Source organism: Dermacentor variabilis, chromosome 2 (genome assembly GCF_050947875.1).
Source record: "Dermacentor variabilis isolate Ectoservices chromosome 2, ASM5094787v1, whole genome shotgun sequence".
Taxonomy (NCBI): Eukaryota; Metazoa; Arthropoda; class Arachnida; order Ixodida; family Ixodidae; genus Dermacentor; species Dermacentor variabilis.
The window spans coordinates 171,788,014-171,810,911 of record NC_134569.1 but is presented as its reverse complement, the minus strand read 5'-3'; the positions used below and the strand labels follow the sequence as shown (position 1 = coordinate 171,810,911).

The window sequence follows — 22,898 nt, the reverse complement described above, 5'->3', positions numbered from 1 at the left end:
CGTTTTTTCAATAGCCACCAGCCTGTTAGTCCCCTCCATCGTCAACACTTCTTTTCTGTGCTAGCTGGCTTGTTTTCCGGGCCTCCTTAGTTACCAGTCGTGTAGCCCTTTCTGCAAAGTACAGTCGCCGCCGGTCAACTTCGCGCAACCACTGGACTGTGAACCGTCCTGGAGAAACTCCGAATGACCTCAAAATGTCGGCTCGAGCACTGCTGCGGTCATTAAAAGTTAGCACAGCATCCATTGTCGCTATTTTCAGCGTCTTGAGGCCAAGAAAGACATTCTTCGGAGCGCGCTCCCATGCAACGCTGTTGAACGCCTCATTCGCGTTGTGAGTTTTTCCATGGAGACATTTCCGGAGAAGCTCAGGCTTTGAGAGCTGCTGAAACACAGGCGTTCTGCTTCGACCGTTCCGCCGAGCGCGAAAGCTTCGATGCAGGCGCTCACGTGGTGGCCGCGGCGCCCACTCCTGGATTGTATTGCGGAGAATTGGGGTCATTGGAGGTCGACTTATGCCGGTTTCCGTTGAAGAGACGTTTTTTAAAGCACTTCTTTGGCTTCGTCATTGCATTACCGCTAAATAACCAGCACCAAAGTATAAATAAATTCGATTGTCCACGAAAACATGCCAAAGCACGAGCAAAACACCGCGCGTTGCGAGTAATCCAGCTGCGTCTTAGGATTCGTTTGGCTAAGTGAAATATGCTAGCTAGGTTTTCACTGTTGCCAGATGAGTGACTGCCATTCCGCTAAACGTGGCGAAAAATAGGTGGTGAAAAAATTTCTTTTTTTCAGTTTAGGAGAGGCAAAGATCTCGAGCATGTGTCAAAGGGGGCGTGGCTGGATGCTGCCTAGGTTTCGAAAAATGTTGATTTTGAGGTAAATATTTCGCGTGCGCGCAAACGAAACACTGGGTCATGTTAAGGAAAGAATAGAGATTTTAAATCACACAAAAACAAAAAATCGATTTTTTTCGGAAAATTTGCCTACCCTGTTCCCTTAAAACGCAAATCAGCACACCAAATGCACAGACACAGGACACGCACATGGACACTTCACCCAGTCCGAATACCTCCAGCGTAGCGGAATCAGAAACGGCTAGTCAAACCCCACCCGCGGGCACACCAGCCACCAAGAAATGCAAGGCCAAGACCACGGAATGCGACACGCCTGCCAAGGACATAGATGGTGAATTGGACAAGATCCTTAATACTCTAGGTCAACTCCAATTCGATGTCGAGTCACTAAAGAAGGGGCACGACAGACAAGTAGAGGTGGTCGACGGCCTAACGAACGCGGTAGAAGGGATGGAGAAGGGCTTCGGCGCCAGGATCGAGGGTCTCGAGAGAACCGTCTTTACTCACTCCACGGCACCGGTCAACTCCCCCCCCCTCCCCCATGGCAGAAGGAACACTGCAACAAGCGATATCATCACACCCAAAATGGCGGTAAACTCCGCCACCAAAGAAAGCAAAATGGAGAAGGCAACTAAGCGAGAACCAGCCGAAAGACACCAAGCGCAAACCAGCAATCAAGGCAAGCTTAAAATCTGACAATGGAATTGTCGCGGGTTCCGCAACGAGAAATCGGTCCTGCAACAACACATCAGACACACTACAGACAAGCCGGACATCATACTCATTCAAGAGACCAACACCGACACACCCACACTTCCTGGATATGAAGCAATTGCCGTTCCACCCACAAAAGCCTGCAGCAGCGTAGCGACGTTTATCAATAACAGGCTCGCGTGGGCCGAAATTGACAGAAGTAATCCGGACAGCAAATGCGAGCACCTGTTCATCGAAATCTTTCCCAAAGGCAAAAAGGCCAAGAGCATACTAGCACTCAACATGTACAGCAGCCCGAACCACAGAACACAAAGTTTCAGAAGACTGTTGAAGAAGGCCAGGGACAAAGCCGGGGACAACCCACTGATTATTGCCGGAGATTTCAACGTCCCAAAGGTAGAATGGGGCTACGGCGTCACCAGCACCAAAGGCAGAAATCTTGCCGCCGATGTGGAAGAGATGGGCCTCAACCTGACCACGTCCGCGCTCTACCCCACCAGGATGGACAACTCGGTCTCAAGGGACACCACCCCGGACCTCACGTTCGTCCTCAACACCGAGGGGGCCACCTGGCATAATACCGGCGACGACCTCGGCAGCGACCATTACATTGTGGAAACGTCAATAGCAATCGCCTTGAAACCACTACGACAATGGAGATACACGGATTGGGATGCGTTTAGAGAGGTAAGAAAGGCACGTACCGACAAGCTTGCTACACTAGATTAATGAACGCAAGAACTCAAGGAGGACGCCCGCAACGCGACCAAAGAAATAGAAACAGATGCCCAGACAATCGGGATGGACGCTAAGCTCGCTCACATGCTGGAAGCGAAAAGATCCATATTGCAGAGATGGCGTACCCAAAGACTCAATAGAAGACTTAGGAAAAAGGTCGCACTACTGAACAAGGACATTGAGCACCACTGTATGGTACTCTCCAACCAACAATGGGACGAAGTATGCGCAAAGGCCGATGGCAGCATGACATGGGAAAAACCTGGAACCTGCTCAAACACCTTCTTAACAAAGGTCAAACCAAGAGCTCCAAGACCAAGGTGGCTGACAAGATAGCGAAACGCGAACTGAAAAACTTCAACGAGCAGGAATTTATGGCAAGACTTGCCGAGAGATACATGCCACTCTCGAGCAGCCACGAAAACGAGGCCGAGGCACCCGGTTCCCCGTACACGGGTGCGGACAACCCCGACCTCGACGAATCGTTCACCCTGGAAGAAATCAGGACCGTCCTACAAAGCCTGAATGACACATCGGCCCCAGGTCCGGACGGTATTAGCAACAAAGCCCTTCGTAACTTGGACGAAGACTCCGTTCGGTTCCTAGCGGAACGAATCAAACAGGTCTGGGCTTCCGGTAGGGTCCCGCCGGAAGGGAAAACCGTCACCACGGTTTTCATCCAAAAGCCTGACAAGCCCCGGACGTCGAGAACCTCAGACCGATATCACTCCCGTCGTGCGTGGGTAAGGCTGCGGAACACGCCATTCAGAACAGAGTCTCGAAATTCCTCGAAAACAAGGGACTTTCACCACACACCCTCATCGGATTTAGACCCGGTCTATCAACTCAAGACACGGTGATTTTAATCAAGCACCAAATCATTGATGACCCCATTAGAAACGCCAAGGCCATTCTCGGATTGGATCTCGAGAAAGCGTTCGATAACGTCTCTCACCAATACATTGTGGACACCATTCCCAACCTCAACCTCGGAGCTAGATTCCACGCGTACAAGCCATTCTTGAATAACAGGATGGCTACGCTCCGATTTGCCGACCTCTCCACGGAGACACTCTTGCTGGGGAGCAGGGGTACTATCCGAGGCTCGGTCATCTCCTCTATGCTTTTCAACCTTACCATGGCGGGATTGCTGCAAGGCCCTGCTCGACATGTAGCAGTACTGTCAGTGCACCTCGTGCGTCGTTTACTTCAGGGTACGCATCTGCGGCCAAGTCAGCGTTTCCTCCGTGGTGTTTGAGCCGTTTACAAGTACATATAATGATTTCAGGACTACAGAAGAAGACAGATCTACCGGCCCCTGCTCTAAAACAGCTGAGCTTACTTCTGCATGAAAAGTACAGCAACCACGTGCACATCTATACCAATGGATCGACTACGTCGTGCAGTTCTGGTGGTGCCGTGGTTATACCAACGCGTGGAATGACACTGCGGTTCAAGACATCGCATGTCACGACCTCAACGGCGGCAGAACTAACGGCTCTGCGTCGAGCACTGGAATTCATTGATTCTGAAAGACCTAGAAAATGGGCTGTGTTCTGTCATTCAAAACCGGCATTACAGTGCACGCAGTCAGTTCTCCGACACGGATGTCATGACCAATTGGCATACGAAGTCGTGAAACTTTACCATGATGTCCAACAAAAAGGTCACGAGGTCGTTTTTCAATGGGTACCTGGCCACTGTGGAATCAGCGGCAATGATTCCGCCGATAACGCTGCTCGCACAGCACATCAAGAAGAGCACAGCGTTCCAATTCCGCTTTCGAGGACTGACGCTGCAAGGCAGCTTCGACACCTGGCACGCAGTCTCACAGTGACCGAGTGGAACTCGCCAAACTTACGACTTACACGACTGCATCGACTAAACCCCTCCCTGCAACTCCGACCTCCACTCGGACTTCCTCGAAGTGAAGCTGCGCTTCTCTGTCGGTTTTGGTTAGGAGTTGCCTTCACAAAGGCATACTCTACATTAATTGGAGTGACTGACAGTGCAGCATGCGAGGTCTGTGGCACTGAAGAAAACATCGACCACCTGCTGTGCCACTGTCCAAGATATGGCCCAGAGAGACAAGAACTTGCCAAAGCTTTCCAAAAACTGGACAATCGGCCGCTTTCTGTGCAGGTGCTGTTAGAGAACCGTCCCCATCGCCCTTCGGCCCATAAAGCGGTGAAGGCGCTTTTGTGTTTCTTAAGGACGACGGGTTTGTGCGACCATCTGTGACTATTAATGCAATTTTTGTAAGACCACGCGCGTCAGCGAACTCGCCGCAATTTCCTTCTTTCCTTCCCTCCTCTCTCTCCCTGTGATCTTTGTTTTCCCCTTTCCCATTCCCCCGGTGTAGGGTAGCCAACCGGACGTTATTCTCGTTAACCTCCTTGCCTTCTACTTTCCCTTTCCTCCTCCCCCTCCTGCCATGGCGGGACTTGCTAAGAAGCTCAGACAGATCCACGGGCTTGAGTGCACCATATACGCAGATGACATCACCATGTGGGTCTCCAAAGGAACTCCGGGTATGGTGTAGGACATCTTGCAAGAAGCAGTGAATACCGTAGAACAATTTCTAATTCCCACAGGACTCAGATGCTCGCCTACCAATTCGGGCTGCTCGTACGCAGACCCACGCAGAAGGGCCGCAGGCCATACTCGTCAGACTTCGATTATCATCAAGAAATTACCGTACGAACCAATTCGGGACACGCCACACCGTGCGTCGACAAAATCAGAGTCCTGTGTATGTGCGTAGAGACTAAAGACGTCAATGCCTCTACGGTTCAGAAGCTCATCACCAAGACTAACAACGCTATCGGGCTCATCAGAAGAATTGCAAGTAGACACAGGGGCCTCAAGGAACATAATCTCATCAAACTCATACACGCGTTCGTCACTTGTCACTTCGCATACGTTGCGGCAATGCTCAATTGGTCACGATCTGAAAGAGACAGACTTGATGCCCAAATTAAAGAGGTCACGAAGCAAGCTCTCGGCATTCCGACCAGCACCAGCAACGAGAAGCTGGGGCATCTGGGCATGCACAACACCTTGGAAGAAATTGTCGAAGCCCAGCAGCGCGCACAGCTTGCTAGGCTTTCGACGATGCCTCCCGGGCGCAAGATCCTAGGGAAGCTGGGCTTTGCTCAAGGAAACAGAAAAAGACTTTGCGGACCTCCCACGGGACATCCTTGCCAAGATCACGGTCTGACCTATACCCAGAAACGTACACCCCGAAAACAACAAGGGCAGACGACAAGCGAGAGGACAATTCCTCCTTAACCGAGCATTGGCGAACCGCGAACGCTCAGCTTTTGTGGACGCGGCTGCATACGCGGGAAACAAAGCTTTCGCAGTAGCGGATGTGGACGGGCACGGATCCGCAAGACATGCAGCCACGGTAATTGCAAGGAAGCCTGAACATGCCGAACAGGCTGCGATCGCTGTTTGCGCTCACCGACGATAATCTTTCCCATATCTACAGCGACTCCATAGCCGCTATCAGAGCTTTGCAAAAGGGCACGGTCTGCGCACAGGCTCTCAGAATTTTTACACAGAAAGAGATTAAGAAACACGTCATATACTGGTTCCCGGCACACTTAGGACCAAAGATCGGCGACGCTCATCCTAACCTAACGCTCATCACGAACGCCGCATACCCCACAAGAACGGGTAACTCGGTCAACCGCGATACAACGCCATATCTCCCTTTCGTCCGCAACGTTCCAAACTATCAGTGGAGCAACCTCTTCGAGGACCTGGGCAACGATCATCACATTGTTGAGACAATGATTGACACCTCATCCAGAGAACCCAGAAAAATCACCTACGTCGACTGGGGCAAGTTCCGCGAGTTCAGACACGAACGCCGAACAGGCAAAAAATCAACGGAACAATGGACGTCGCAACTAAAGGCCGACATTAAGGCGGTCACGAAGGAAATAGAGACAGATCTCGCCGTTCAAAGCATGGACAGCCGACTGGCTCACATGCTCGAAGCCAAACAATCGCTCCCCAGGAGATGGAAAGAACAAAGACACAATCGACGGCTGAGGAAAATAATTTTTTCCCTCAACCGGCTGATTCCAGAATATTGCACGCAATTATCTAACCAGCAATGGAACGAAGTGTGCGACGCCGCGGACGGCCGCATCAACAGCGGGACGACGTGGCTCCTGCTCAAACATATTTTAGACAGAACCAGAACCAAAGCGGACCAGAGTCGCATGCTGAAAAGGATCATGCATGAGGAACTCAGGATTACCGTGGAAAATGAGCTCATTGGCCGTCTCGCCGACTAGTACCCCCCGCTGGCCGAAAATGCCAGAGGCACGACCGCCGAAGCATATCGCGGCAAGGCCAACCCAGAGCTAGATCGGGATTTCTCAACCAAAGAGATACGCACGGTGTTTCAGAACCTAAATAGCAAGTCGGCGCCTGGGCCGGACGGCGTAACTAACAAGGCACTTAGAAACCTCGACGAAACCTCAATCGAAACCCTCACAGAGGAAATTAGCAAAATCTGGAGGAATGGAGCACTACCCGAAGACTGGAAAACGGCCCTCATTGTGCTCATCCCAAAGCCTGGCAAGGCGCCCAACATCAATAACCTCAGACCTATCTCGCTGACGTCTTGCGTCGGCAAGGTAGCCGAGCACGCGGTCCTAAAGAGGCTCTCGAGGCATCTCGAAGAAAAAGATGTCTACACCGCAGCAATGATTGGCTTTAGACCCGGGCTATCCACCCAAGACGCCATGAAGCTCCTCAGGCGTGACATCATTGACGCAGACACTAGAGACGCGAGAGCAATCCTAGGGCTAGACCTCGAAAAGGCATTCGATAAATTATCGCATGACTACATACTCGACACGATCTCCAACCTCGACCTCGGCACGAGACTCTACCCTTATACAATATCGTTACTGAGCGACAGAACGGCCACCCTCCGTCTAGGGGAAATCAAGTCCCAGAAATACAAACTCGGCGGCAAGGGCACCCCGCAAGATTATGTCATCTCTCCGACGCTTTTTAATCTTGCGCTAGCCGGCCTAGGCAAGAAACTAGATCAAATCGAGAACGTCAAATACACCATATACGCAGATGACGTGACGCTGTGGATCCCCGGAGGTAGCCTGGGGTCAATAGAGAACAGTCAACAGCAAGCGATCGACGCGATCGAGGAATACCTCGCTCCCACGGGTCTGCGATGTTCGCCTGCGAAGTCGGAGCTCCTCGTCTACAAACCGCCCCACGCCAAAGAGCAAAATCACAGACACACACGCCATTATTCTCAGAACAAAAGACGGAGGAACCATTCCACACGTCAGCAAAATCAGAGTCCCCGGGATGCTCATTGAGAGCAACGGCTCTAACGCGGCGACAGCGGAGAGGCTCTTGAAAAAGTCGAGTAATGCCTTCTATCTCATACGAGGCGTAGCAAACAGACAACACGGCATTATAGAAGAAACTTTCCTCAATCTAACACACACCTTCGCGCTATGCCACTTCACGTACCACGCGGCCATGCACAGATGGACGGTAGCGGAGAAGGACAAACTCAATGTACAACTGAGGAAGCTAGTCAAACTAGCGCTGGGAATCCCACAGAACACCGAGACAGAGCTCCTGCTGCAACTGGGGGTACACAATACACTTGAAGAAATCGCCGAAGCTCAAGAACGGGGTCAATGGACAAGACTCTCTGGAACCAAACCGGGTAGAGAAATCCTAGCCAAACTAGGTCATGACACCACAGCAACCGAGAATCTATACAAAAGCGTTCCGACGGACACACGCAACTTCTTTAGACCCGTAAATCACCTTCGGGCTCATGACACACAAAGCAATACAGCTACATGCGACGAAACCGGGCGCGTGTCATCCGCTACCGTTCCTACCCCTTCAACTCAAACAAGCTTCGCGCCATTTCAATGCCGACATAGAGTTCGATCAGCGTGTTTGTTTTTTTATTTTGCAGCAGCATCGCTTCCTAGCCTCGACTCACCACTCGAAACGAAAACTAATACAGCGCCTGCGGCTACCTGCCACTACTGTTGTAGCCGTGGCGGTGTTGGTGACATACTACTCGATGTCGGTGTACCACGGCAGGAATCACGACAAGTTAACGACGGTACCTCAGCTCTCCCGCAAGCAAGAATTGCCAGAAAAGCTTAACAGCGATCCCGAAGTTTCGACGACCACCACGACCACAGCGACAAGTACGTATATAGCACTTGGTGCATCTAAGCGCACTTTTATTCTATGCTGAGTATTCCACAAAGAGTCACATAGAACTAACCAATGGGATCAGGGGCTCTGAAGTAAACACACCAGAAAAATATGCCTTCTCACTTACAGCAGAAGTCTGCTTACTTGAAATGTCTAAACGGAAGCCGCTGAGCGGGCTAGGAGTTTTCGTACCCGATCTCGCCCTGGCCAAATCGCTCGGGCTGTCAAGGTCCTTCTTCCTGCTGGGCGCTTTAAGGAAAAGGATGCTTTATAGCGTGATCGCTTAAACTAGTACGCTCCTCCACGACGTTCGAGTGATAGACGGCCTTCTAAGCATGCGTTGGTGCCGGCGGGTGCGCGAGCTGCTTCGCGCTCATTCGCGCTTCCCATTTGACGGGAGCTGCTTCGCCGACGCTCATGTCGAACGGGAAACACGCCGTGATGGTAAACGCCATTTGCTTACCGAGACACAGCGGCAAACGCCCGCGCTGCAACCGACTCACGAAGGGACCGGCGAGGTGCGACCGCACCGCGGCAGTACACGTGTCGATTGCACTGCAAGAACCCGTCGATTGCACTGCAATCGATGTGCTATGCGGAAAGCATTTCAAATGCAGTTTTATCGAACGCATGTTCACTGTCATCGTGAATGGCGTTGTCTATGATCTTCGCCGCGATAAATGGCGTCTGAAACCTGACGAGATACGTATATATATATATATATTACCTAAGCACCTAAAAGCAGAAAGAGGTGCAAAATTTGTTATATCTGTGCGATATAACTTCCAGCAAAGCGGCACCGGCACACCCAGTCGGTGGTCTCCTGGTTGTGCTCCCCTGTTGAGAGCACCGAATCGAAGGATCTGGTGTCCACCGCAAAGCTTCCATATCTGAAGAGTGCACCCCACCCTGTAGTTTCAAAGCGGTGAGCTCTGATGGATTGCAAAATGGTGGGGCACAACGGCCGCAAACTAACGGCGAAAGTCGCCAACTGTACTACAATCTCGATCTCTAGCATGATGAAAGGGTCATCTGTGTCAGTGGAATCATGCATGACGCTATGGCTCTTGTGAAGGTGAAGTGAATAACTTAGAATAATTCACTTACCACCTTCTGCTTAAAAAAATGTAGTGTTCGGAATGCTGTGATGAAGACGGAATAGAAAAAAAAAACGGGTCGCGCAACTTGTGATGAGGCATAATTCTTGATCAAGAAAGTTTCCTTAAGTAACAGCTCCACTTGGTTTATTGTGGCTGCAGTTTAATTAAAGCATACTTCAAAGAACCGGTCTTGTCGAGACATGGCTCTTGCTGAAAAATGTTTGTTATATCTTTGAAGTTGGGCGGGGGGTATTGCACGTGTTGTCTGCATGTACCAGACTGTTCTGGCACAAAAGCAAGCATGCAGGAGAAAGAAAAAAAATGTCACTTTCGCCGGAAAGAAGATTCATTGATTGCGATAGCGCAATATTAGACAGATATACGAAGTAATGTTGGCAGTTTTATCGCATAAACTGCCGCGAACATTCGCTTACTAGGTATATTAACAGGTACGTTGTCACGCGTGCACGGATAAACACGAACGCATCTCACTCAACGACCGTGGACACTCAGTGTCAGAATACTGGCAGGACGAAGACCAACATCAGCGGCGGGAGAATTCCCCTTCGTGCTGCCAGTGCTGTCTCCCGCCTTACCGCGAACGAAACGCGCGAGATCAGAGCGCACACGAAGCGTCAGCTATCTCAGGTCGGCTAGTTTTCGAACCCATCACAGATTGGTTCCAAGATGGCGCGTGGCCACGCTCGGCCGTCGCAGCTGAAGTAGACGAGGAGATGCGCACAAACTACTTTCACTACTCATAGCACGCACATTCCACCCCCCCCTTTTTTTTTACCTTACGCGCGTGAGGAGACGGCGCGCACCCTCTATACTTCCTTGCGAGCGGAAAAGACAGCACCGCATCAAGCCACCATCCCTCTCGGCTCGCCCTCGCAAGCTTTCGCTCGCACCTACGATGCGCGGTCGCGATAGTATCGCACTTAGACTTTATACGGATTCGGCTGGGAGTGTCCATACAGTTGCTATCGCAATAAAACGACAGTGCAGGAAACTACAGGGAAAACGAACAATCGAGAAGAATAATTCTATATTGGGGGCGAGGAGTTACGGAGTCGCCATCTGTCGGAAGCGCCTCCCTTGCGTAGTATGAGGGATCACGGGGCGCGCTCCTCATAGGCTTCGCTTATGGCGCTCAGTAAAACACCATGCGGCAGCCCTCCTAGACATTTATCTATGCTAGGCACTCTCAAAACGAAGGAAGTTTTTGACTGTCGATATAACAATCTTGGGCAGACTGAAAGCACAGAAGCATTTACAGACGATATCTCTTTACCGAATACGTACAGTGAACGCCACTGCGCGCGGTCGCCGCGATGGAGTCTCCCGAATCGGCTTCTTCAGTGGAAGGTAGGCAAACGCTGAGAGTAAGCTATGGGAAATAAGTTCTTACAGTGGGCTTTCTGTATATCAAATGGGGCCTAACAGAGTGAAGCCTCAATGCAGCGATCGCATGGTTTCGCAGCGATCGACTGCGCGTCTGCAGGCTTGTTCGCGCACAATGTTTTGCTTTCGCTGAGAGTGCGTTTTCGCACCGTGCCGTGAAGTTTAGGCAGCAGCATATGAGCATTTTACAGCACACTAGCAACCATTGTTTCGGGGATGCTATTAGAACCGCTAAAAAATAATTTCTTTATAGAGACTTCGACGCCTACGGCGACTGTGATGTGCCGTCGAGACGATTCAATCATTTCTTATCTTCTAAATTCTTGGACATTTCAATATTATTTCCCAAGTTGCGTCGCATTGTATGCTTATTGGTCTTCTCAGTGTGCGATTTCCCTCTGCTTCTTTTCGTAATCCAGTGCATTAATTCATAACACAAACATGACCATATGCCATGCCTTTTTTTAATGTGCTTCTTACCGCTCTCTTTCCATTCCAGTGAACTTGCCAGTATCTAGCATCAACAAATTCACAGACCAAACTGTCATGACATTAGCCTGGCAGCGGCGCGGGCGAACGTCTCAGTGCGCGTTTTATACTACTCACCGAACATTGCAGTCCTGACGCCGTAGCAGAAATCTTCCTCGCGTCTGTACTTGCTGCATAACCGAGTTGTAGCCAATGGCTGTTTGCCGGTTCTAAGTTTCGCGAGCCAAGCTTCACGCAGCTTCTTGTCCTGCGGCTACGTGCGAAAAATATTGACACCGGGCTCCGTTGCGCACGTCCGGCAGTGCGGCAACAAACTGTATCCTATCATGCTGCACGCCTCCAAAGGCAACCACTACCTATTATGGTACTTTCAAATGTTTTCAAGCAGACACCCAAGGGGGGAAAGCCTCACTACTTAATCAGAACCACAGCGCAGGTGGGACTTTAAACTTTAGTTTTCAGTTCGCTTCAGCGCTTCCGAAGCAGCCAACGCGGCCGTTTTGTCCCCGTGATCCCTCATGCCACGTCACGCCGACGGTGGCGCCAGGTTTTCCAGTGGTTGAGCTCGCCCACAATACGAACTTTCTGGCAAGGGAAACATAGGTTCATATTTTCCCATGAAAGAGCACCTCGCTGTCAATAGCTGTGGTTGCTTCCTTATTGCACAATGAAAGTCCCATCACGGCATGTGATACAATGGTGAGTGGATTGTCGAATCTATGATGATGAACATGCGAAGGGCATATACAAAGAGGCTCGTAACGCAGGCTGGTTTTTTTAGACAATACAGATTCTTTATAAAAAACGCTATAAGCGCAGCGAACATGGTGTTTTGCTGACGAGTTCCTAGGCGAGGCGGACATACTTTGCCACTAATAACGTGATGTTGAGAAGACTAATTAACAAAGCTTTATTAATTAAACCTTTTATTGGTGCCTTCAGGGCAGTTTAAATGGCGAATATGCAGGCGATCCCATTTTAACGCACCCTTTATTTTTTTTTTATTCTTGAAAGTCTCACCTCATTCGACGTCTCTTTCGCCAAATTATTGTATGTAATTATCGTCTAACGGTAAGTTCAGGCAATATTGAAACCGAGTGCCGCGGGATCGCACCAAAGGTTCACACCATATTAGATTAAAACACCCCGTTAGGAAAAGGTCGAGGAAGTAGAAAACTGAACGTCTCTAGTCGCGGCAACTACTGAACACATAAGCAAAGTCTGCCCGACTCTTGGCCAATCCCCGCGAGTGGGTAAGCGCCAAACTCATCAAGGACATCATCATCATCATGTGTCACGTACGTTTTGCCTTGCTAGCGCATGTGGCTGTGTGTCGGGTCAGGAGTGGCCGCGGCATGCCATCGTTCAAACTTCGCCCCACACTTATTGAAGTCCTTGAATTATGTCAGATTTTCAAGGTCTTTAAGATATGGGTGTGCATAACAATGTCACTGCTTCCAAATGTGTCATTTATACAACTGTCCACGATGTGCTAATAATAATTATTTAGAACAGAATTATTTAGTTTTTCGTGGCGTGCGCACCCAGAAAACGGCACCTAGAAAAGGGGTTTATCTGTGACTTTCCGAGTAACAGAATTACGTTTTCATGTTTAATCAAACCACAATCCAATGCTACGTATGTAGGTTGTGCGTAAAGCTGGAACCGCACGGAGCGCTTTTCGCTCGCGATAGCACGACGCGTGGCGAAGGCCCGCACCACCGCTGACGTGTCAGCAACCGCATGAGCACGACGGGCGCGCGCTGGGCGCGCCGCGTTTGCCAGGTGTTCCGCCCAGTTGTTCCACCGATGCATGGATAGATGGATGTTATGAGCGTCCCCTTTGGAACGGGGTGGTGGGTTGCGCCACCAAGCTCTTGCAATTATACTGCCTAATGTCCTACCTAAGTTAAAAAAGAAAAAAATACACTATGAACTCCTACAACCCAATTTTCTGACCCCCAATTGCGAACTTTACTTTTGTACGTCTCCGTTTTTTGTCGTTTCCTTACTTCCACCAATCTTCCAATCGCCTCTTACTAATCTCTATTGCGGACATGTTTACTTTTTCCCTGCTCTCGCTGAACCCAAGGGCTTCAAGGAGGTTAGTGCTGCCTAAATCGACCGCTGGGCAGACGTCTTCACATTCTAATAAAACAATCTCCATCGTTGTTGTTGTTGTCGTCCTGAGTGGCCGTGGCACATACCCACAGTGGGGGATTGGCCGTGAATTGGGTGGTTCAATTAGGTGTATATAAAAAAAAATTATAAATAATACGAATCGTTTCCCTAGCTTTACCGCAGCAAGCCTATGCTTCTTCCTTCTTATATCTCGCTTTATAGATGCGTGTTTTACGGCATCCTGATCTCGCTTTGAAAATTAATGAACTTCCCTTTGAGTTATCATAAATTTTCTTTCCTGATTTCGTTTTTTTCTCTTAATCATTTACTCATGGCAGGTTTCTTTTCCATTGCCGCCACCCATGAGATTATTTCAGCCTCTCTGACTTTCCGCTTGACGTTCTTTGTTGCTGTGCGCCGAAAGCAATATGCGCGAAGGGCAACGCCATCTGTTGTGCTTGAGGGAACTCAAGCATGACGTATAGCGTGACGTGCCCCACGTGCCGTTGAGCTGTACTCTCATTGGTCGACGCGGGCGCGACAACTCGACGCAGCGCTTTCTTTTCTACCAGGGTTGCCAGATTGGGCTATTACTAGACAAATTGGGCTACTTCTTATGTGGGTTGGCGTCGAAATTTCCGAGTTGGCTACATGGCTATATTTGGGCTATTTTGTCTTAAAGACTTTCCGAGGACCACGTCAACACTGACAAAATTCGGGAACACCGGTTTATGAAAGCCCAAAGCTCATTGCTGCTACAAAGGTATGCAGACTATCTCGAAGGCTGTGTTTTTAGGCAATGTCGGGGCTGGGAGGATGACGTTAAGTCATGGCTGCCATGTTTATACATCATTTCAGCGCTAACCTCTCTTTTATTGTTTTGGGTTCGGCGCCATCTGCTGCCGGTTCACGCGTGAGTCAGTAAGAAAAACAGTGGGGCTGACAGCCGTCGACTACATGTTCCGCGTCAGCTGCTACGCAGCAAACTATTATGTGGACTTGCTTAACAGCTCAAGTATACGTACGCATGTCGTGGCACTTCATTTTACCCCTGGTCCTTAATATTTATCAAGGGTTCCTCGAAGCCCATTGCTGCTTTTCCCGCATGCCACCGCACTATTTGTTTACGCAGCAAGCTTACGAAAAAATATCCGCAAGGAAGGAATTAAGGAAAGGAACTTTATTTTTGAAAAAGAAGATTAGGCGAGCGTGGTTGGGCGCTTAGTCCAGGGCTCCACTGGCACAAGCGGCTCGCTGGGCTTGGTCCAGGAGAGCCATTTGGCTCCCTTTTCCTTCATCCACAAGCCATGGTTCCCACTGCCTATTTACCATGAGCGGGTGTGCATTTATGTATGAGCTAGTAATATGTGAAGGCCTTTTCAGGCACTCCCATGTAATATGTTGTAGTGTGGGTTGGTTAGAACACCATGAACAGGCGTCCAGAAATCTGGTTGAGTTTATTTTACTGATTTGATGCAGGTTGGGGAAGCTCTGCTTTAATGCGTCGCCACTGTTAAGGGCCTTGCGTGGATGACCGTAGACTCTGCGTTCCTCCCGCTGTTGTAGAAGAATGTCACGAGCTCTTGGAAGAAGTCCCGCGCTCGGCTCAGCCGCAGCTCGGTTGTTGAATCCTCGAGCTATACGGCTAGCTATACACACCAAATAATGCCGTGGTGTTCTATCAAGGTCCGTCCCAGGATTATGCGTACCATTTTGGGTACCGTCCCATTGAGAAACAGGCGACATGCCGTCTGCTAGTCGGATAGTATGACTGCCGACTCGTTTCTGTGTTCCGCGTCTGCAATAGCCTTGGCTATTGCAGACTCTTCAGCCACACACATTGACCGAGTTACGACTATGGCCGTTATGACACGTTGTTTTTGGTGACCGCTACCGTGTGAGTCTCTCTACTGGCTCGGCGAGCGTCTGTGTAGTACGCGGCCGAACATTTCCCAAAACTATTCCGCAGGCCGCGTCACAGCTCGTGCTCGACTTCTACCCGAATGGTATGTTTCAATTGCAATACTATTTCCCATCTTACAATACAGGTGGAGGGGTTGCAGAAGAAAGCTACACCAGGCCAGCTTGACGAGTCTACAAACCTAATGTTGAGCAGGGAGGCAGTACTGGAACTTGTACAACTAAAAAATAAAACAGATAAGTATACCAAGGAATCACTATAGTGTACACGAAACAGCAATACGTACACATAAGTAAACTTAGGCCACGTTATTTAAATACATAGTGTGAAGCTGTTCGCGCGAACAAGAAAACAAATCGAAATTAGTGACACTATAACCATTAAGAAGAGGTAGAAAATATAGCGAAGACGTCCTTGTCCAAGTTTAAGTCTAGGTGTCGGTACTATCCATTCCTCGCCATGTCTTGTAGGATAGCTTAAATTCTTTTTCTTTAGTTCTGCCACTTTCCTGAGATTGGTTATATTACCTAATTTCGGATTTAAAGATGACACTGAGGCGATATTTATAGAGGTGATGTGCTTCAATCACTCTAGAATGACTAAATAAAGTTGCGCTTGGATGTCGGTATGACGTATTATACACACGACGGAGATGCCTTTTTTGGATTAGGTGAATGCGTTCAAGGTTAGTGAACGTTGCGGTACCCCTGACTAAGCGGCAATAATTCAAATGCGAGTTGAAGATTGAGTTGTAAATTAGCATTTGAGTTTGTGTAGGAAGGATGGTTTTTAAGCGACCCATAGCACCAATGACTTGAGCTATTTTGTTTGAGACGTAATTAACGTGATAATCACATGACATATTGGAGGAAAATATAACCCTTAGGCATGTGAACTGCGCTATTATGTCTACAGGACGTGAATTTAAAATGATATCTTCATGCGGTGAAATAAGTTTATTTTTCGGTCTGAAAATGAAAGCCTTATGCTTACCCTCGTTGATCTTCATTGAATTATCCATGGAGGAATCCTCGAGGCCTTTTATTGCAGCGTTGCATTGATCAATAAGTTTGGAAATGTTATTACCGGAAAAAAAGAGACTTGTATCATTCGCATAAATGACAAACTTTGCGTCATGGTTAATATTTATTAAATCATTTATATAAATGTTAAAAAGTAAAGGTCCTAGCGTACTTCCTTGAGGAACACCGCACATGAGAGGTTTCGGTTGGGACTGTGTACCATTAATTAATACCACCTGTTGCCTAAATGATAGATAAGAGTTTAATAATGATAGTGCTTTCCCCCGAATACTATAGTGTTGCAATTTATTAAGCAAGATTGTATGGTCCACGAGGTCAAAAGCACTTGAAAAATCCACAAACACACCAATGACAATAGCTTTGTTTTTTAGTTGTGTTATTATATATTCTTTTTGTTCGAGCAATGCAGATCCAGTTGATTTGCATTTGCAGAAGCCAAAGTGAAATGGTGTTAGCAGGTTAAATTTATGAATGAAGTTAGATAGTCTTAGATGAAGCATTCTTTCAAAGGCTTTTGAGAACACTGGCAAAATTGAAATTGGTCTGTAATTACCAAGAAAATTTCCATCTCCCTTTTTAAAAAAGACAACGACTTTCGCTAATTGCTAGAGAATTCCTAGAAATTTCTGCAGAGTGATTTGCGCACAAACCGACAGAATTTCATAATGTCGGGTTATTACAGTGTACGATTCAAGTAAATTGGGCGCATATTCTTCGGTATTGGTGCCACCGTGACGTGAGATCTTGTGTCCCTGTCCAGTAACACTGTATCCTCATCGCAGTATAGTGGTCGTGGCGTAAAACCCAGCTTTTCTAGAACTGCACGTCCTTGGTTTGTTGAAAAGAGCCGCTCTCTTTGAGCTATGAGGGCCATGCTCGCGTATTTTTCAAAGGTGCTGTAGATGCCTAGTTTCTCAACTTTATCGTTGTTAGCACTTTCGGGGATGCAAAGCGCTGCCTTGAAGGCTTTCCTTATGATTTTATTAGCTTGTTTAATCTCCTGGTTTGTTAGTGATTGCTACGGGAGTGCGTATGTCATTCTGCTAACTACGGAGGCGTGGAACAGCCTGATAGTTTCTACTTCAGTTAGCCCATCTTTACTGCTAGCTATCCTTCGTATCATACGGGCTACGTTCCCTGTTGTCGCTCTCAACTTTTGGATGGCGTGTGCGGTGCCTCCGTTCTGTTGTACCCACATTCCTAGAATGAGCAATGTTTTCACCTTTCTGACGGGACGTCCATCCGTATGTACCATTATTGGTACAATATCGTTCTTTGTCGCCTATTTAGCCCTGATTCTGATGAGTTCGGTCTTCTCGGGTGAACATTTCATCCCAGCTCCGCCCGTGAAAGCCAGCATCTTGTTCACTGCTCTTTGGAGTGTGTCCTGCTTTTCCGGTCGTCGCATCCAAAGGGTTACGTCGTCCGCCTAAGTAGCGACGCCTAAATCTGAGTACTGCTGTAGTTCAATGGCGAGATTGACATTGAAGAGGATAGGAGAGAGTATAGCTCCTTGCGGGGTGCCTCTGTTCGAGAGGTCGAAAGTGTCAGACCTAGTCGATCCCAAACTTATCGTCCTGGTTCGGTGCCTCAGGAAGGACCTAACGTATGTGCATGTGCGGCGGCCACAGTTTATGAACTCCAGGCCTTCCATGATTGAGTCATGGGAGATTGTATCAAAAGCTTTCTTTATATTGAGCGCCAGTATAAAATTGTCACTCGAGCCTCTGATCGGGTGCAGAACATCGTACTTCAGAAGGAGGACACGTCCTGAGCTGATACGTGCAGCCTGAAGCCGAACATGTTGCTGGGTAGAAGGTTTTCCGTCTCTATATAGTTGAATAGTCTGGTTAAGATCATTTTTTGAAACAACTTGCGCACGCATGATGTCAGCGAAATGGGTCTTATATTCTAGACATCCATGGATCTACCCGGCTTGGGCATTAGAGTGATATTGGACTCTTTCCAACCTATTGGGAGTTCTCCGCCCTCATTCCAGACTTCCTCCTTAAAGAAGTCTATGATTTGTTTTAGGGCTGCGTCACTCAGGTTTCAGATCATGGCATTGGTAGTCTGATCATTTCCTGGAGGCGTGTTTTTCCGAAATGATTGGGCTGCCGCGTGCACCTCCTCCAAAGTTATAGGTGCGTCTAAATTGGGTTGCTGTATTCCTTTGTAAAGCGTGTGTAGCAGCTGGGTGGTAACGTTGTGCCCAACATATATCTCTTGATCATATTTATTAACGGGATATAGTCCCCTTTAAACTCGTTCTCTAGGGTCTTGAGTGTCCTGTTCGTCACTGTTTATGTACCTCCTGGGTCAATCATGCTTCGCAAGACGTGCCATGTCCGCTTAGTATTCAGTGTCCCTCTGAGCGAGTCAGTAAAATGTCTCCAGTTGGCGTCCCTCAAATGTTGCGCGTACACATTAGCTTGCTGTGCTAGCTGGGCTACACGTATTTTCAGCTTTCGGTTAAGTTTCTGTCTCCTGCAACGTTTGGTGAGGCTCCTTCTGGCATCCCACAAATGAAGTAGGTGTTTATCGACTACCGGAGTTTCAATGTTTGTTTCAGTCTCCTTCGTTACCCTCGCGTGTCCTCTTTTGATTTGTGCTGTCCATGTGTTGACGTCGGCCAGTTCTCCGTGAATGTCTACCCCTTCGCGGAATTTCACCCAGTCCGAGATTTTGGCTTTTGATATCATCCTCCTTATCGTGGCCGCACTGAGCGATATACTCAAAATGAAATTGTCACTGCCAAAATTTTCTCCTAGATTCGTCCACTTCGTGTTCCTAGCGGCGTTCGTGAATGTCAGATCTGGTGACGTGTCTTTTTAGACACTATTATCAATGCGTGTGAGGAGATCTGGCTGTGTAAGCTGGTATAAGTCGTACCTCTCCACTAGGTTCGCTAGCGTTATTCATTTGGGGTTCCCTTTGCTATAGCCCCAGTTAGCGTGCTGTGCATTAAAGTCTCCGAGAAATATAAGTTTGTCCTTTCCTTTTAGAAGGCCCAATGAGTGCACTAGTATCTTCTCGAAGTCGGCATGTTTCTCTCTGCGAGGGCTATACACATTGATTATAACCGTTTTCGGTCGACAGCGTTTTAGAGGCCAGACCGTGATTACGTGATGCTGGATGGGCTCGTTGCCTGCATAGCTAATGCTCAGCGCCACATCCTTCTTTGCGAAGGTCGCTATTCGTGGGTTATCTGGGTTCTTGTAGCACACGTAGCCCTTCAGATATAACATGTATAATATCGGGATGAACTGGAGACAATCCAATGAATTTTGTGAAATCGGCGAACTTTTTCTGCAGTAAGCAGCAATTACACTGCCAAATTTCCACTTGTTCGGTCTGCTCACTATTGCTGTGCCTAGCCATGATTGGCGTTCTTGTAATCTGGTCCTACTTCTATCGGTTGTCTGGTGGGAGCAGCCGGGCTTTCACTAGTTCTCTTGCGAGAGTTCTGCGTCTGACTTAGGTCACTGATGATGCGTTCGACCGGTCCTAGTTTGGCAAGGACAAGCTGCATCTGTTGTACTAGGTACGCTAGCGACATGGTTTGTGGTTGCTGCGTTGTCATGGGCTGCGTAAGGGGTGCATTCGCCAGGCCTGACGTGTTGCTCGATTGTTTTAAAAGTGGTTACTCGAGGCGTGCCATGCTAGACTTAACATCTTCTAGTTTTTTTTAGTTGTCTGTTCTCGTCTACTACCTTTCTGTATTCTGGCTGTTGCGTGATCGGTGGTGTAACAGGTGTATGTTTGGCAGTGGGAGATACGACTTGCGCCCAGCTTACCTGATTCGCCTGTGGCTTGCTCTGTGCCAGGGATACCCCGGGTGACCTCCCTCTCGGATGGGCCTTCGGCTTCGTGTTCTTCTGTGTGTTTGGTCTTGGCCTCGACGTGGGCCTTCGACGCTGCTGCCCTGATTGTCCGTGCTCCGTGTGGTTGCTCGATGGCGTGCGGGTTTTTGAGCGGCACCTGTGGGTCACCCTCGTCTGTACGCCAATTCCAATTCTTCGTCCTCAGAGGAGAACCGGCGAGGGGCTGGCTTGTGTAGGTTCTTGGGTGGTTTCGCTGCCTGGTACCGTACAGGCTTGAGGTATTTTGAGCAACTGCGGTCTCCAGTTAGATGGTCTCCAGAGCAGATTGCGCATGTCGGGTACAGTTGTGGCTTACTTCTGCGTTGCGCACTACGCAGGTAAGGCACGTGGGCAAATCTGGTTGTGGGCATACGTCAGTGCAGTGGCCAAGTTCGCCACACGCTCGGCAGAATTGGATCGTGTTACGAAGAGGAATACAATTCTCACCTCCTCTGTAATAAATGTATCTGGGTAGGACATACCCGAAGAAAGTAAGGACAGCACTCTGAGAGTCTCCCACCATCCCGGCCTCGACCAGCTCCACGCCCTTGGTGCGAAAACGGATGCTTGCTTTGAGAGTCTCAGACGGAGTGTGCGGCTCTATACCGTGGGTAACACCTCTTCTGGTTCCTTCACCTGGCGTGACGTATACATTGATTGTATTCGGTCTTCCGTAGATCTTCAAAGACGTGACGCCTCTCATCGCCATTGCGACTGTCGCATCCGGCGCGGAGGCAAGCGCTATCTTGGAACCCGACCGGATGCGGAGAATGAACTGGTCTCACCTGATTTTTCTTTGGCAGGCTTCCACTATTGCGCGTTGGAAAGCGCTTGACTGGTCATATTCCTCAGTGGTAGCCTCTGGTGAGGTCGAAAGACCACTTTCAGATCGTCCTCGGGTAGGGGTGGGGGCCTGCGTCTAGTGGGCCGACCCTGGCGTTTTTGGCTGGTTGTCCGCGGTATCCTTGTTGTCCGTGTAGAAGTCCCCTCCTCGCCGTAAATGCCGCTCCTTTGCCTACTTCTTCCGTGCTCTGAGCGATTGGGATATCTGCCAACCCTCTTCTGCGCGGTCAGCCTCCGTTTGGGTCCGAAAATGCGCGTTCGCAAGTGCAGACGCCATGGTGCAATTCCCAGGCGGTCGTTCATCGTCCCGGTTTTGGGCTGCAAAGAGCACAACCTCTTCGCTCAAGACCAGTGCGGGTTGTGGATCCATTGGATGCGATTCCGTAGTCGAGGTCATAGTCGTCACAGTAACTGCGGCGAGTTCATAGTTTGCGTCTGCGGGCGTCCGTCACCCGGGGTCGCCGTCGCTCCCCTACTCGAGGTGGCGGAGGCTTCACATGGGCGAAGCTTCAAATGGCCGTGAAATCATGAAAAAAGGTCCGATTTCGGTGAAAGTTGTGTCCACCGATGGCGGAGCACTTCCCCTTCAAGCAAGTGACAATTTCTGGACGGTTTCAGGGGATGAACCACTCGAAAATAGCGATCGTGCGGAGGTCGGCGTCCATCGGAGCGTCTCAAAAAATCCGCAAGTCACTTTCAACAAGAAATGCGACGGTTCATTTCTTTATGGACAGTGCGCGTCACCCTTGCGTAGAGAGCGCGAACGGCGGCCGCTGGGGGCGCTCCGGAGGCAGCCAGCGACGTAAAACGGTAGCTGCTGGGCTCGAGGTAAAAAGTGTCTGGGCACGGAGCGGCTGACTCGTCTAATCTCGGGCCCAGGCACTACCTCTAGACTCCGCTGGCTGGCTGCGGAGCGCCCCGCCGGCCGCCGTTCGCGCGCTCTACACAAGGGTGACGCCCACTGTACATGGTCAGCGAAGCGCCGTAGTTTCTACTGTCGATCAAAATAAAATATCTTCCTCTAGTATCACCAAGCATCACCAAGTTCTGAGCTAGCATCAGGAATGCAAAAAACAGTGCCGGAAATCCAATGTTCTCCCTGCTATCTGAGCTCGCTTTGCCCCTATACTTGTGCTGCCGACTTCGAACTCAGCCGTCGAAAGCATCTTGTTCAGCCAGGTTTCATTGACAAAGAATGATCTGAGAAACCACATGTCGAATGAGACACTGCGTTAAGTTTGGTCTGGCAGAGAATGGGGACTGCTGCAAAGATTTTCAGCCAGATGAACAGTTTTTGTCGTGTTTCAACTCTGAAGTTCTGTATGGTCCAAGTGGCAGTGGGAGATAACTCAAATGGGGCTAGATTGTGTATTTAATCCATTGCGTAAATCCCCAGTGTGAGAAGCATCAATTGGGACTCTATGCAATGTTTTTTTTTCGTTCTTTGTTTTAATCAAGCAGCATTGCATTACGTGAAAGTTGCCATTGTTTCATGGTACTTCTTGAACGTCGCATATTTGTCCAATAATAAGTTCCCTAAATATCTGAAAAGGATGTTGGTCCACAGT

General features: G+C 49.1%; 1 protein-coding gene across 1 annotated transcript in view; it reads left to right on the top strand.

The window, feature by feature from the left end:
* The window catches only part of LOC142572946 (alpha-(1,3)-fucosyltransferase C-like), a 55,131-nt gene that overhangs the window by 6,116 nt on the left and 26,117 nt on the right, over nt 1-22,898 (top strand). Inside the window, exon 3 of the mRNA XM_075682414.1 lies at nt 8,296-8,536. Within this exon, the coding sequence (XP_075538529.1) occupies nt 8,296-8,536 (241 nt within the window). The remainder of the gene's footprint in view (nt 1-8,295; nt 8,537-22,898) is intronic.